The following is a 16,434-nucleotide window of genomic DNA, read 5'->3' on the forward strand; positions in this document are numbered from 1 at the left end:
CACAATTTATTCAGCCATTCTCCAGTTGATGGGCATCCATTCAGTTTCCATTTTCTTGCCACTACAAAAAGGCCTGCCACAAACATTTTTGCATATATGGGCCCCTTTCCCTCTTTTAAGAACTCTTTGGGATATAAGCCCATTGGAAACACTTTTGGGTCTAAGGTTTGCACAATGTGATAACTTTTTGAGCACACTTCCAAATTGCTCTCCAGAATGGTTCAATTAGTTCACAGTTCCACCAACAATGTATGTGTCCCAGTTTTCCCACATCCCCTCCAACATTCATCATAATCATTTCCTGTCATCTTAGCCAATCTGAGAAGTGTGTAGTTGTATCTCAGAGTTTTCTTAATTTGTATTTCTCTGATCAATAGTGATTTGGAGCATCTTTTCATATGACTAGAAATAGTTCCAATTTCTTAATCTGAAAATTGTCTGTTCATATCCTTTGACCATTTATCAACTGGAGAATGGTTTGAATTCTTTTAAATTTGAGTTAATTCTCTATGTATTTTAGAAATGAGGGCTTTATCAGAATCTTTGAATGTAAAAATATTTTCCCCATTTATTGCTTCCCTTTTAATCTTGTCTGCATTAGTTTTGTTTGTACAAAAAATTTTAGCTTATATAATCAAAATTATCTATTTTGTGATCAATAATGATCTATAATCATTAATGATGCTATACCACTTGGTGCATATATGTTTAGTATTGATATTGCTTCGTTATTTATGATACCTTTAGTAAGATATAGTTTCCTTCCTTATCTCTTTTAATTAGATCTATCTTTGTTTTTACTTGATCTGAGATCAGAATTGCTACCTCTGCTTTTTTTCTCCACCTGAAGCATAATATATTCAGCTCTAGCTCTTTATCTTCACTCTCTATGCTTTAAATGTATTTCTTATAAACAACATATTATGGAATTCTGGCTTTTAATCCAGTGTACTATCCACTTCTGTTTTATGGGGGAGTTTATCCTGTTCACATCCACAGTTAAAATAACTAATTCTGTATTTCCTAGGTTATGTTTTTCTCTTTCCTATCCTCCTTTCCTCTTCCCCAGTATTTTGCTTTGATGACCACCTCCCTCAAACAGTTTTCCCCCTTTAGATCTCCTTCTCCTTTTTATACCTTTCCTCCAGTTCTTCTGTTTTCCCTTCTATTATTCTTTCCCTTTCTTTTCCCTCTTTCCCTCCTTCCATTTGAGTTGAAACAAGTTTCTTTATGATACCAAATTGTTATGGGCCAGAACTTGAAACAAGGTACTAAGTGGAATTTGTGAGACAATGGTTAAATCTAGTTTAGCATTGATTTAATCCTACAATAAAAAAAAGTTTTCTAGTGAAATAGTGATTGATTTATACTCAGTTTGGAGCATATAAACTAGAAACTCTCAGGGACAGAAAAGACAAGCACACTAGAAAATCTTGGAGGCTGAGACAGATTCATTCCATTGTCCACTTTTGTGGTGGCTGGAGGCTGAAGCACAAACCTTTTGATTTGGGGAGATTCAGAGGACAGCGTAGGCAGGCGGGAGCTCAAGCTCTCAGAACCAAGGGGAGAGATAGGCTTCTAAGAAAGCTAACTGGGCCCCAGGAAAGGAGACAAGACTTTGAAAGAGACAGTACAGGATTTGGACTTTAACACCTGACTGTACTTGTGTTGATTACTGAACTGAAATGAAGGCTGCTCCCAAAAATCCCAAGAAAACCTCAACAGAGAACATTACAATTTAGAGAGAACATTACAATTTGGCGTCCGAATGTGGGGCTGACACAATTCTGATTTCAGTGGAAAAGTCTCTGCAACCCAGAAATTAGGGTGAGCCCAAAAATAGACAAAGAATTTTTGCTTTTTCTTGATCTGAGATAAGGACAGCTACCCCTGCTTTTTTGACTTCACTTGAAACATAATAGATTCTGCTCCAGCCTTTTACCTTTACTCTGTATGTATTTCTCTGCTTTAAATGTGTTTCCTGTAAACAACATATTGTAGGGTTCTGACTTTTGATTCAGTCTGCTATCTGCCTCCTCTTTATGGGAGAGTTCATCCCATTCACATTTACAGTTAAAATGACTAATTCTGTATTTCCTGCCATCTTATTATCCCTGGATTATGCTTTTCTTTTTTTTGCCCCTCCTCTTACCCCCTTTCCCAGTATTAAACTTATGGGCTAACTAATGTCAAAATTCTCAAAGTTCTCATCATTAATGCAATTGGCAAATATTTAGAAAGGAAAGCATGATGGTATACTGAGGAGGTAGAAGATCCCTTGAGGTTTTTTTTTTGTTTGTTTGTTTGTTTGTTTTTTGCTGAGGCAACTGGGGCTAAGTGACTTGCCCTGGGTCACATAGCTAGGAAATATCAAGTGTTTGAGGCCACATTTGAACTCAGATCTTCCTGACTTTAGGGCTGGTACTCTATTCACTACACCAACTAGCTGCCCCAGATCCCTTGAGTAGGATTGAAGTTGGCTGAATCCCTGGGAAAATTTGGTGCCACCAAGTTGCTTAAAGCAGCCAGCATGGCTCTTTCACTTAGCATCAAGTAGCCCAACTTGTCAGGGATACACTCCAGCCCCTGGGTCAATGCAGATGTCATTTCAAGCTGTAGGTGCAGAGAAAGCTTGCAAAAAAGTCATGCTTCTAATTCTTGATCTTGCTTCCCTGCTGAGTTCCTCCCCAAACTCCCTATTGCCTACCAGTGGCCAATGTAGCAAATATCTCTGCTTTTCTCTGACCTGTTTATAACATCAGCTTCTCAGAGGATTTCTGGGGAGCCCCACCTACCACTGGCTTCTTTGTCAGGTGACATAAATTTTTTTTTTGAATTACAGATTAAAGCAGCAATTCTCACGCCTCATAAGAGTAATGTAAGAAGAGGGAATAAAGGAATCATTCAGTGAAAAAGGACCAGAGTAGAAGGAAGAATGTCACCTGGAAGGACTAGAGAGGGAGGGCCAGCTTGATTGGCTCTCAGAGTGCAGGCAGTGGAACAATCAGTGTCCAAGGAGAGTAGAAAGATTCCCTCATCGTCATATTGTTAAGGGCTTTAAAAGCTTAACAGAGGACTTCATATTTGGTTTTCAAAGACAAAAGAAAGACACTAGAGTTGATTAAGTCAGGGAGTCACAGCCAACTTTGGGGGCCTGCAATCATTTGGTGGCGAACTCCACATCACAGATCACATCATTGGCAGCTGATGATTCATTGGGTCAAATGTTCAGATTATTTTTAAAAGGGAGAGGGAAATTAGATGTACAAATAAGGGGAGCTTGACTTCAGCTCCTGGCCAGATTCAGTAATATCCTCTCACAGATCGTTAGTAAGCATCCAGATAGTGGGAGACTGAAAGACTTTGTTTCGGGTGAGAAAAAGCTCTACAATGCCAGAGTTTTTTGCTGATCCCTTGAAAGGAGAGGACATTCTTGCCTTTCTTCATCTACCTTTGATTTTTGCTCCCTTGCATTTGCATGCAAATAAGACTAGGTTTGGAGAGTGAATTGGGCTTCATTCTCTAAATTGCCCAGTCTGGCAAGTTGTTATTTGGGAAGGGGGGAAGGTGGAGGAGGGGTGGAGATAAGAGCCCCTGGAGAATCATCAGGGTCACAAGTTCTCCCTAAGTGGGTTAACAGGAGTAATATAAATTTTCTTTTCTTAAACCAAAGTAAACTGGGATCTTGAATTTTAAATTATCACCAGATATAAGAAGTCAACAAACAGACCAATAAGCCAGACTTAAAACTTGTTTCCTATCTTTTCTGGGCTGTTCAAATAAAGGGTGGCTCATTGTTCCTGGGGAAAGAACTCCGAATAGAGCATCTGTCCTTGTCAGCTAAAGACTTTCCAGCCTCCACAATTTAGTGGATGTGAGTAAAGGGCAGTAGGGGGCCCTGATGGGCTGAACTTCTTCAGCAGAGAGCAGCTCAGCCTTAGTTAAGAGAATAAACCCCAATAGGAGGACTTGCAAGAGCTGAGTAATTTTCTACAAATGCAATATGTTTAGTCTGGGATGACCTGCTCTTTATGAACCCATGATTTGGACCAGTCCAGGGGCAGGATCAAGGAGCCTGCTAAGAGGAGGGTAAACTCCTGGAAATATTCTTATGTCATCATTAACCTTATTTCCTTTTTTCCCTCAGGCTCTACCCAGTCGGTTTATTTTGTGATCAGTCTCGTTCATATCAGCCTGGTTGGATTGGTCCTCCTTGTCATCAGGAAACTTTTGGCCAGTGATTGGAATGGCCTGAAGAGTTGAGGATGAGCCAGAAAATGTCTGCCTGGAGCAGTAAGGCTGGACAGACAGAGATCAAAGGATAATATGAACTTGAAACTAACCAGCAAGTGTTTAGGGGAAAAAGATCAGCCAACTCTGGGCAATATAAGAAGACTTGGACCCAAACCCAGCTAATGTCCAGAGCTGACCGTCAGAAACCTTCTGTCCCCTTCCATTGGCCCAGTACTACCTGCTTCCTGCTCTCCAGCCCTCCTTCTCTTCATGCTGCATCACCAGGTCCTCTACTCCCAGATTCCCTTTACATACATGTCATAAATATATAAATAATAAATAAAGAGAAAAGGTAAAATGTATTTCCCAAATAACAAAGCTTCCGAGAGTTATGAAATTCTTGAAGAGTAGCAACAATTCTCAGCTCTGACCTACCTTATATGCTACAAAGCATTTTTTAAAACCATTGCTAGATGGTTTAATGAGCAGAGATCTGTAACTCACAAAGACCTGAGTTCAAAACTTATTTCAGACATTTACTAGGTGTGGATCCTGGGTAATTTACTTAACACTTTCTCATAGCCTCAATTTCTCTATCTGTAAAATGCAAATAATAACAGGATCATCTTTATAGGGATGTTAGGAATAACAGATAAGATATATTTCTATATTTGAAAGTTATTTGTAAGCCAGATAGATATAGATGTAGATATATGCACATATACATACACATATGTTTCTATGTATACATACACAGATATATATGCATTTTATAAATGCTGATTATTAACATTATACAATAATCAACCAGGGTAGACTGAGCTCTTTTCAACAATGCAAGGATCCAAGATGACCCCAAAACATTCATGGTGGTAAATGCTAATGACAGCCAGAGAAAAAATTATGATGTCTTTATGCAGATCAGAGCAGACTATTTTCACTGTTTTTGGTGGTGGTGGGAGGTTGGGTTTTTCCTTTTTGTTCTATTTCATCTTTCACAACATGACTAAAATGCAAATATATTTAATGTGATTGTATATATATATATATATATAAAACAAGATTGCTTGTCATCTTGGGGGTAGAAGGAAAGGGAAAGAGAGATAATATTGTGAAATTCAAAATCTTTTAAAAATAAATGCAGAAAACTAGCTTTACATATAATTGGAAAAAGTAAAATAATAATTACAAAAATAAATAAATAAAATTTTGAGTTAAAAAAAATGCTGGCCATTAATAGTATTGTTATTACCTTGTCATGAAAGCAGTGGTTGTAATTATTTCCATTTGACAGAGGAGAAATCTGAAATTCACGGAGAGGTCATGACTTTCCCTGTTCCAAGAAAGCCTCTCTGATCCAAGGTCTCTTCCTTTTTTGATCCACAAATGTTCACTACAACCTCATGCCTAAAATCTGCTCCATTCCCAGTTGAATTTACAACTCCTTTTACTTATGGTAGAGTATCTTGGTTCTATTAGGATGGGAGTTCCTTCTACCCTGTATCAAAACACCCTTCCCCGACATCCCTCTTCCTCTACTTTTCTCTCCATAAACTCTCGTCTCTAAGTCTGATTCTCTTCAATATTTGAAGTAACTGTACAATAATTAAGATTCATTCACCCACTGAATTTATCCATTGCTAGGAATTAAGAGTTGCTTTATGGATGAAAGGAGTGGATTGCTCAGGATGCTTTTATTTCATCACTTTTTATAACAAAATAATATTCAGTCCCAGTATAAATCACAACTTGCTTGTCGATTCCCCATTTGATGGATATTCTCTCAATGTCCAATTCATTGCCAACACAAAAAGGGATGGAATAAGTACTTTTATACTCATAGGCCCTTTTCCTTTTTTTTTTTTTTTTTAATTTCTTGGATGCAGACATAGTAGTGATATCTCTGGGTGAACAGCTATGCACAGTATTATAGTCCATTTCAAATAGTTCTAAACTGTTTTCTAGTTCCACGGTGCCTCTTTTTGCCACCTCTGTGGCCACTGGAAGAGACTGTTTTCATTTGCTTATTCCATTGTGGGTAGGGTAAACATCCTCCCAACTCATCTAAGGCTTTGAGATACTTCCATTATCCTCAGTGTTGTTTAGCCCATCTGCTGAAATGATTTACTTTGGTATGCCCATTGGGCATGTTCCAAATCCTTTGAGCCACTAGTGAAGTTTGGGTGAATCAGGTGTCCTCCCAGGGAGGGAGGGCAGTCACCAAAACCCAGGAGACTGGTTCCTCTGGAGCAGCCCGGGACATCACACAAGGGCCCATTTCTAGGGTTTCTTACTGCGTAATCAGAAGAGCCTTCATATGAGAAGTCAGGCACTCAAGGAGGTCCTGTGTCTGAGGCTGAGATCCCATCTTGCTCGAGCCCTTGCTCTTCAGGCCCATCCTTTCAGCATTGAACAGGGGACAGGGGCATCTTTCCTTTGGATACTCTCCCTGATGGGGAATTGGCCCTCCAGTCTCAGGGATTTGGTCTCAGGGTCTTTGGGAGACTGGCCTCCTGCTGAGACTCCGGGCCTGTCAGAGGGAGAGCTCAGCAAGATGTCCTCCAGGTAACAATTCTCAGAGTGGAAAGAGTGTGACCAGACTCGTGGGAGGAGACAACGGGTCCCCTCCCACATCCTGAGCAGGACCTCTCTCGGGGCTCGCCGACTCCTGCTATGTGCTCACTGAGGTCTGGGAATCTCAGGTGCACCATGGACCCAGACCTCCTTTTTCGGCTTTGCTTTGGTGAGCCCCTGGGCAGGGCTGGGGGAGGAGGAGGGTGGGAGGAGAGCTTTTAGCACTGAAGGGTATGGAGAGAGACCCTCAGTGCTGAGGCAATGATCTTGGACTGAGCAGGTCCCAGAGCTCTCTGCCACCTGAATCTGCCTCTGTTGTTGTCATGGAGGACTTGGGGGAAAGACCTTTTAGGGGAAGCGGCTGGAGGGAGTTTGGAGTCATCGATAATCTGAGCTTCTCTTCCAGGGCTGTGCTGCATCTGTGTGATTGGGGTACAATTAGGTGAGTGTTTTCCTTTGGGACTATTTGTTGAGGACAATCAAGGAGGGAGAAGCTGGGGTGGGTCCACGCCATTGTTCTATTTCTGACTATCAGGGAGGGAGGGGGCCTCCTTTGATCTATTTGTCATTCCCAAGGGAATCAAGAAGGGACGAGAGGGACTGGAATCCCTCTCCTATTCCTCTCATAACCATCAGGAAGGGATAAGGAGAGGATGGTTTGGGATGAACCTGTGGAGTTATTGGGTTCTACAAATGATTATTTTGGGATTAAAAGCAACTCTTCTGAACCTGGACCTAGTTCTCTTTATACACCAAATTGCACAGGATCCCCTCTTGATGTAATGAACAACATGCTCTGGTGAGAAATTTCTTTGATTGCGTTATCGCATAATTCCCCAATGGCATAAACTAGATGGAACAACCACATTGGATTGAAGCATTTCAAGTCCTTGAATGGAAGCCCTGAGGAGGTTTTGGTCTTGACTGGAAGAACTGGGCGCCCTTCTGCAGCCAGGGGAAGCCCAGGAGACGTGTGCAGGAACATCCCAGCAACGGGTCAGAAGGAGGCTTTGCAGGGCTCGGAGAGTCCCCATGGCTGTTCCCCCGTAGCCATGGGGCTTGGTACACTTTCTGCCAATTCTCCTCATACAGCTCATCCTTTGAGAAATCGGGTTTCATCCTATTTTCACTTTTCTCCTTCCCAATTGAGTTTCTTCCCTATTTTATGGAATAATTCTTTAACATCACGTGGGAGGCGCCTGTATCTGAGCAGAGAACATCTCCTTAGCTAAATTACTTGGGGTTGGGCAGATGAAAGAGTCCCTCTTACACACTAGGGCCCTTCCTCCTTGCTCTGTGCAGCCCCTGCATAACCAGGAAGCCCAGGTCAGAGGCAGCCTCTCTGTGGAACATTTGTGGACAGTTCCAGGCAACGGGGACCCTGCCCGGGCCCCTCCGGGAGCCTCACACCTGTCCCCGGCTCTTGAATGGATGCCTGTGGGTGCGCTTCCCCCTCAGCCATTCTCAGTCATGGGGATGAAAGGATGGGGGGGTAGGGGGAGGATGGGAGGCGGAGGTTCACGGCCCTGCTCCTTTCCTGGTTCTGCTTCTCTGTGCTCTCAGGCCTGGCAGGGCCTCTCTGTGGTCTCAGTTTACTCCTGACTAACAAGATGAGGTCAGAGTATCTCATGCCTAAGGATCATGAGGCTGCCCCTGTGTAAAGGGCCTGAGGCCAGAGGCTGGGTTTGAGCTGAGAGGGGAGGCTTCCTTACCCACAGGGAAGCAGGGAAGGGAGGGCTCCCTCAGGCCCTGGGAGGAGGTGAGGAAGGCTCCTGAAAGGCCCCTGGACGTGGCTGCTCAACCTTCTCCCCAGTTGCACCTGAATGAGAAGTCCAGGCTGGCTGGGACCGAGCCGGTCTTATTGTGGAGAGGGCTGTGCATGTGTGTGTGCATGTGTGTGTGTGTGTGTGTGTACATGTGTGCATGTGTGTGCCGTGACCTGTGAGCCTGTGTGCACACCCGTGTGAGCCTAGCTCTGTGCTTTTCTACACGAGTCTCTGCGGGTCCGTTGGTTCCCAGGCCTGTGTGTTTGTGGGTGATTCTTTGTCTCCCCTTCTGCCTTTCTTCACATTCACCACTGCCCTTCGGAGCCCTCTGGGGCCCGACTATCTCTGTGACCTGGGCACGGACAGGCCCGAGGGGCTGGGTCAGGGGGCAAAGGGCAGCCCTCAGCCCCCCTGCCAGGTCTCATTTCTCCCTGGACGTTGAGGTTGGGGGGTGGTTGGGGGGATGGAGCTCGCCATCCAGATCCTTCTGGGCCCAGCCATCTCCTGGGGACTGAGGGTGGGGAGAAGGGCAGGGGTGGCTCCAGCTCTGGGGCCGCTGTCAGTCTCGTGCCGGTCCCTCCTCAGAGGCTGCTAGACCTTCTATTGCAGGCAGGTGCCCTGGAGGCTCTGAGGTCCCCAGGCCGCAGAGACTTTACCCCGGTTTCTCCCCAGTGTCTCTGCCGCTCTGTGAGGGACGGCCGCGGCTCCCCCCTTTCCTCTGATGGATGGTGCAGTCAGGACATCGGAGGCTGTAGCCCCAGGGCCCGGGGATGTGAGAAGGAAGCCTGGGAGCAGAGCTGAGCTGCCAGGGACAGTTGGGGCACCAGAGAAAGTGAGCTCATCCTGGGCTCTCCTGGCATTTTGAGGGGGCAGCAGGGCTCGGTCTCCATGCTCAGAGATGCTGAGTCAATGGCTAGGGAGGCTGCCTATGTGCCCATGGGAGGGAAGAGCAGGGCAGGGCTGAACCAAGGGGAGTCTACCTGAGGGGCTGGGGAAGATGCAGCAGAAGTCATCTGGGCACCTCTCAATTTCCTTGTCACCATTGCCCACTGGTGCTGAGCCCAGGATGTTTGTGCCTTCCAACATGGAAGCCAAGGAATACAGCAGCGAGAGTGCTGGACCAGGAGTCAGGAGACCATCAATTCATTTGTTGTTGGACACTTAGCAGCTGTGTGATTCTGGGCAAGGCGGTTAACCTTGGTCTCCCTCAATGTGCTTCTCTGGAAAATGGGGACAATCTGAGCCCTCAGCTCCCAGGCTGTGAGGATCCAATGGAATGATATCTGTCAAATGCCTCACACAGCACCTGGCCCCTAGTGGGGGTCAATACAATACAAACACTAGGAATTGTTATCATCAGTGACTATGACGATCATCAATTCTGGTCCAGGAGGTGGGAGCCTCAGTCTCTGCCCCAGTCACAGACTAGTCAAGCTCTGACTCTGGGCTTTCCTTTCCCCTCCCCCATATACTTCCTCTCTCTCCCAGCATCTCCTCCCAGACCGTCTCTCTATGTCCAGCCGGGTCCTGTGGTGAGACCAGGGCAGGAAGTGACCTTCAGGTGCCGGAGACCATCATCGTCACATAATCGGTTGGTGACATTTGTTCTGCTGAAGGCTGGGACACTGGAGCCCTTGCAAAAGAATCATGAAAACCTTTCTCGAACCAATTTCCCCCTGAAGTCTGTGAGTGCCCAGGACTCCGGGAGCTACAGCTGCATATACTATGAGACTTCCCGCCCATGGATCAGGTCGGGAGCCAGTGAGACCCTGGAGGTCTGGGTGACAGGTGAGAGAGCAGGGGCAGGACTGGGGGCCAGAGCAGGCCCCAGATTCTTGGGGGACAGTTTGGGACAGTGAGGAGCCCCTGTGAGTCCCATGTGGGAGAGTGGGGGAGCCAAGGGAGGTGGCCCCGTGTGAGGGGCCGCCCTGACCAGTGTGAAGTTGGATGGGGGCAGCAGCAAAGTTCACTCCCTGAGAATGAGCCAGGTGGGCATGTTCCCCCAGGGAATGTCTCCAGCCTTAGGCACTGAGGCACCTGCCCGGAAGGGAGGTCAGCCCCGGAGCCTTGCTGGCCGCCTGCCCAGCTCTCACCCCCAGCAGAGGACCCAGATACTGCCATGGAGGCCTTTCTAATTAAGCCCTGGGAACTCAGGATGAGAGATGGTGCACTGGCGGGAGTTTTCTCTCTGACACCCTGTTCAGGATTGGAAAAGGGGTGAACAATGTCATAAAAAATAAAGAAAATCTAGGTGTTTTTTTTAAAAAAGAGTTAGAGTTAAGTTCCCAGTGAGGCAGGAAAGGCAAAGAGAGGCTGGGAATAAAAGAAAGAGTGGCCAGGGAATCCCCCCGGAGGCTCCCTAACTCCTTGGAGACTGGGAGAGCTCTGGCCTCTGCTTTCCCCCGCAGACAGCCTTCCCAAGCCCTCGCTCTCAGCCCGGCCCAGTTCCAGGGTAACCCCAGGGGACAACGTGACCCTCCTGTGTCAGGGGCCATCCCGAGGTGTGGAGTTTGCTCTGTACAAGGATGGAGAGGCGACGCCTGTGAGCACCCGTGAGCCCACCCAGCAGGGGGCAGAGTTCCCCTTGATCCACGTGAACATCAACCAGACTGGAAAGTACAGGTGCTCTTATCTCCTCAGGAGAGAGAGGGGTGTCCTGGCCCTGCCCAGTGATCCTCTGGAACTCATCATACAAGGTGAGGGCTGGATGCCTGAAAGTCCATCTAAAGAATGATTGTAGTTCCCCCTTCTCCCTAAACCTTAATCTGCAGAACTGGGCAAATAGTCCCAGGAATCCTCTTGGTCCTCACTTGGAGACTCAGAAATAGAGGAAGGGAAGCCCCTGCCTTTCCCCGGAATTTCAGGGCCATTGGGATCATGCTTGAGATACAAGATATCTTCATGGGTAATTTTTCAGCATTGACAATTGCAAGTCCTTTTGTTCCAACTTTTCCCCTCCTTCCCCCCACCCCCTCTCCCAGATGGCTGGTTGACCAATGCATGTTAAATATGTTAAAATTTAAGTTAAATACAATATAAGCATACATGTCCAAACAGTTATTTTGCTGTACAAAAAGAATCAGACACTGAAATAGTGCACAATTAGCCTGTGAAGGAAATCAAAAATGCAGTGAACAAAAATAGAAGGATTGGGAATTCTATGTAATGGTTCATAGTCATCTCCCAGAGTTCTTTCGTTGGGTGTAGCTGGTTCAGTTCATTTCTGCTCCATTGGAACTGATTTGGTTCATCTCATTGTTGAAGAGGGCCACGTCCATCAGAATTGATCATATAGTATTGTTATTGAAGTATATAATGATCTCCTGGTCCTACTCATTTCAATTAGCATCAGTTCATGTAAATCTCTCCGGACCTTTCTGATAATTTCTTATAGAACAATAATATTCCATAACATTCAGATACCATAATTTATTCAGCCATTCTCCAATTGATGGGCATCCATTCATTTTCCAGTTTCTAGCCACTACAAACAGGGCTGCCACAAACATTTTGGCACATACAGGTCCTTTTCCCTTCTTTAGTATCTCTTTGGGGTATAAGCCCAGTAGAAACACTGTGGGATCAAAGGGTATGCACAGTTTGACAACTTTTTGAGCATAGTTCCACACTGCTCTCCAGAATGGCTAAATGTATTCACAATTCCAACAACAATGTCCCAGTTTTCCCACATCCCCTCCAATATTGCGCATTATCTTTCCCTGTCATTCTAGCCAATCTGACAGGTGTGTAGTGGTATCTCAGGGTTGTCTTAATTTGCATTTCTCTGATTAATAATGACTTGGAGCATCTTTTCATATGGCTAGAAATAGTTTCAATTTCTTCATCTTGAGAATTGTCTGTTCGTATCCTTTGACCATTTATCAACTGGAGAATTGCCATCTTTTTTCTATCCTACCATCATAGGATCTTGCTGTTCTAGCCCCATTTCTTTGCTCATATTGTCACTTTTCCAGGCCTTTGTCACTTCTCTCCTCAACTACTTCTTTTTCTTTCTTTCTTTTTGGCTGAGGCAATTGGGATTAAGTGACTTGCCCTGATTCACACCCAGGATTTGTGAAGTAACTGAGACCAGATTTGACTGTGCAGGATTAGAAAAGGGGTGAACAATGTCATAGAAAATAAAGAAAATCTAGCTGTTTTTTTAAGAGTTAGAATTAAGTTCCCATTGAGGCAGGAAAGGCAAAGAGAGGCTGGGTGAAAAAGAGAAAGTGGCCAGGGGATCCCCCCTAGGATTGCTAACTCCTTGGAGACTCAGAGAGCTCAGATTCACACACCCCCACTTTGTTTTCTCCCGCAGACAGCCTTCCCAAGCCCTCGCTCTCAGCCTGGCCCAGTTCCAAGGTAACCTCAGGGGACAACGTGACCCTCCTGTGTCAGGGGCCATCCCAAGGTGTGGAGTTTGCTCTGTACAAGGATGGAGAGGAGACGCCTGTGAGCACCCGTGAGCCCACCCAGCAGGGGGCAGAGTTCCCCTTGATCCATGTGAACATCAACCAGACTGGAAAGTACAGGTGCTCTTATCTCCTCTGGAGAGACAGCCGGGTCCTGGTCCTGCCCAGTGATCCCCTGGAGCTTATAATACAAGGTGAGGGCTGGATGCCTGAAAGTCCATCTAAAGATGATTGTCATTCCCCCTTCTCCCTAAACTCTTAACCTGCAGAACTAGGCAAATAGCCCCAGGAATCCCTTTGGCTCTCCCTTGGAGAGTTGGAGAAATAGAGTAAGGGAAGACCCGGCCTTTCCCCAGAATTTCAGGGCCATTGGGATCATGCTTGGGAGCTGGGCGGGGGGTTGGCTTTCAGAATTTTCACTCCTGTGATCTTACCTTTTCTCATTCCATGTTCTAGAGAAGCAGAATGGACGTCTTCTCACAAGAGGTAAGGGTCCATCAGATGAGGAAAGGGTTCAGTGACCCTCTTGGATTTGAGCTTCTGGGGGATCATTTGTGAGAGGACAACAGATCCTGATGACTAATGTTTTTACTTCTCTCCTCCTCCAGTTACAGAAACCAAAACCATCCTCATCACTGCCTTCAGCTGTGCCTTTATCCTCTTATTCCTTCTCTTCTTAACTTTTGGCAGTCATTGCTATGCTCAGACTGGTGAGTTAGGGGAGGAAAGGAGTGAAACTCAAAGGGAGTTGAGGGATTCAATAGCATGGGTACCACTTTTTTCAGTATCTTCAGCTGTGAAAGTGGAAGCCAACCTGAAATCATCTTTAAGATGCTTTCCAGCTCTAAATCACAGGCTGGTGACTGACCTAGGTCTCCCTCTTTCTCTCTCTTCAGTGATTTCACAAGGAGAGACCTCCAGAAGGTAGGGAGCTTCAGCTCATCTTCCCTTGCCTCCTTTGTCTAGTGTGATCTTAGATCTTCTGTGATTCTGTTGGGGAGAGAAGGATGAGTGATTCTCCCAGTATGAAAGAGCTTCTCAACCCCATTCTCTTTTCTCCTCATAGATTCCCAAGGTGCCTCAGTTGTACTTGGTTTGTCTGCTTCTCTTCTAAATCGGGAGTTCCCCAACATGAGACTGAGTGTAAGTGACTGAGGCAGTGGCGGGGCAGGGATCCTGGCTGTGTCCTTGGGAAGGCCTGATCTCAGGAGTCCCCAACTGACTGAACCTTCTCTCCGCTTCAGATGCCCAGGTTGCCAAATGCAAACTCAAGAAGACATCTGTGAGTTATTCTCATTCCCCTCTGCGAGGACCCTGTCTCTTCCTTGGTCTCAGACTCATCTCTCCCAGCTTCTCTCATATTCTAGCTCTTAATTTCATCTACTTCTCAGTAACTGATCTCAGTAACCACATCTTCCTTCAAAGGAAGTATCACAGTATCACTCAAGTGATACTGGTTGATCACTCTCCCTCCCCACCCCCTCACCCTGTTTTTCCTTTAGGTTCCTGAGGCTGAAGACCCTGAGGGGCTGACCTATATCCAGCTGAATCCAGAAGCCCTAAAGGAACAGCAGACAGCCCCTGGGAAGATATGTCCTGATCCAACAATGTATGCTACTCTTGCTCTGCAATGGTGAACAAGAACTTCTTGCTCTGTGTTCTTTCTTAGGATCTTTTGCTAGATAATTGTCCATATTCCCCTTACTCAATGTGGGTAACCTTTGGATTCTTTTTGAGTTTTCTCCTCTACACACTCCTGTTGATCTCTTTTTCTTCTCTGGGTTTTATCACCATAACCCAAGGGTCCAGGCCTTCTTTCCTGAACTCTAGGCCCACATCACCAGCTGCTGATTGAAAATTTCCAATTGGATGCCCTATAGGCATTTCTAACTCTACTGTTCTAAGCAGAACTTTTTTGTTTCTTCCCTCTACAAACATTTACAACTTTCTCCTTTTTCAAATTTCCTTCCTTCTACTGAAGGCACCAATATTCTTTTGGTCTCTCATGGCTACAAATTTGAACTTATTTTAAAATACTCTTTCTGCCCATCCACAGTCATTTGCCAACTGCTATTCCAGCCCCATTTCTTTGCTCATATTGTCACTTTTCCAGGCCTTTGTCACCTCTCTCCTCAACTACTTCGTTTTCTTTTCTTTTTCTTCCTTCCTTCCTTCCTTCCTTCCTTCCTTCCTTCCTTCCTTCCTTCCTTCCTTCCTTCCTTCCTTCCTTCCTTCCTTCCTTCCTTCCTTCCTTCCTTTCTTTTTGGCTGTGGCAATTGGGATTAAATGACTTGCCCTGAGTCACACACCCAGTACGTGTTAAGTAACTGAGACCAGATTTCAGCTCAGATCCTCTTGACTTTAAAGGTGGTGTTCTATCCACTACCCCAACTAGCTTCCTTTCCTCATCTATTTCTATACCATATTAATTGAGATTTCTGGATCTGTCCTCTTTCCTCTGCAATCCATCCTACAGAAAGCTGTGAAATAAAATTTTCTAATGCTCTAGTCTGACATAATTGATATTCTGCCAAGGAAGCTTTTATGTCTTTCTCTTACCTTTAGGATCAAATATAACTTTTCCAGTTGGGCATTTGAAGCCCCAGTCTTTCTAGACTCATTGTATCTTGCTAGCCTTCACTGTCTCTCCATTTGAAACAAACTGAGCAACCTATTGTTCCTAAAAACAGCTGATCTCCCACCTCTGGGCCCTTCCAAAAGAATTTCTACACTGCTTTTCCACTCTTGGAAGAGTGTCTCTTGGAGTCCTTCAAGACTCAGTCCCACTTTATCCTTTTACAAGCAACCTTTCCAGATTCACCAGAATGGAGCATCTTTCCCAATAATTACATTTCCCACTCACTATTGGTTTTTCTTTTTTCAATACTGACCTTCCATATAAAGTAGCAGAAAGAGTTTTTATGAAATTGATTTTTATATCAATCTTACTTTTACTTTTGGATTCTATAATAAATTAAACATGCAGCTTTCCTTTGTCTGGGGATGATTTTATTATTATTTTTTTCATATCAGCAGAATTTTTTTTAGGATCCTTCCTCTTCCTCATTCCAAGGAGCCATTCTACTATGACATTCTACAAGTCAACAGACATTAAGGATCTAGTCTCTAAAGAAATTATGAATAAGCACTTGGAAATACAAGTAAAGACAAAAGATGGCCTTTGGTCTCAAGGAAATCACAGTGTAAAAGGGGAGAGAACATGCAAACAAATACATTCAATTGAGTTATATGTAGAATCAGTAGGATATAATGAATAGAAAGAAGACATCAGAATGCATTAAGGTTAGGGAAGGAAAGGCTTCCTGTAGGAGTTGAGACTTACAGAAAGCCAGGGAAGATAAAGATGAAGAAGGGGTAACCATGGAAGAAATAGGAGATCAGAAGGGAAAATGCCAGGAGTTAAGAGATAGAATGTTTTGTTTCAGGAA

The 16,434-nt window shown here is 44.9% G+C and overlaps 1 protein-coding gene across 1 annotated transcript; it reads left to right on the forward strand.

Annotated features, from left to right (window-relative positions):
- Positions 1–9,570: 9,570 nt before the first annotated feature.
- On the forward strand, positions 9,571–14,622 carry LOC127557588 (leukocyte immunoglobulin-like receptor subfamily A member 3). The gene is made up of 8 exons (XM_051990897.1): positions 9,571–9,685; positions 9,891–10,361; positions 10,982–11,025; positions 12,936–13,179; positions 13,442–13,471; positions 13,594–13,695; positions 14,230–14,267; positions 14,488–14,622. Exons 1-8 carry the CDS (start codon positions 9,571–9,573, stop codon positions 14,620–14,622), a joined length of 1,179 nt encoding a protein of 392 aa, XP_051846857.1.
- The last annotated feature ends 1,812 nt before the right edge of the window (positions 14,623–16,434 follow it).

The sequence above is a fragment of the Antechinus flavipes genome, chromosome 3 (genome assembly GCF_016432865.1).
Source record: "Antechinus flavipes isolate AdamAnt ecotype Samford, QLD, Australia chromosome 3, AdamAnt_v2, whole genome shotgun sequence".
NCBI classification, from domain to species: Eukaryota; Metazoa; Chordata; class Mammalia; order Dasyuromorphia; family Dasyuridae; genus Antechinus; species Antechinus flavipes.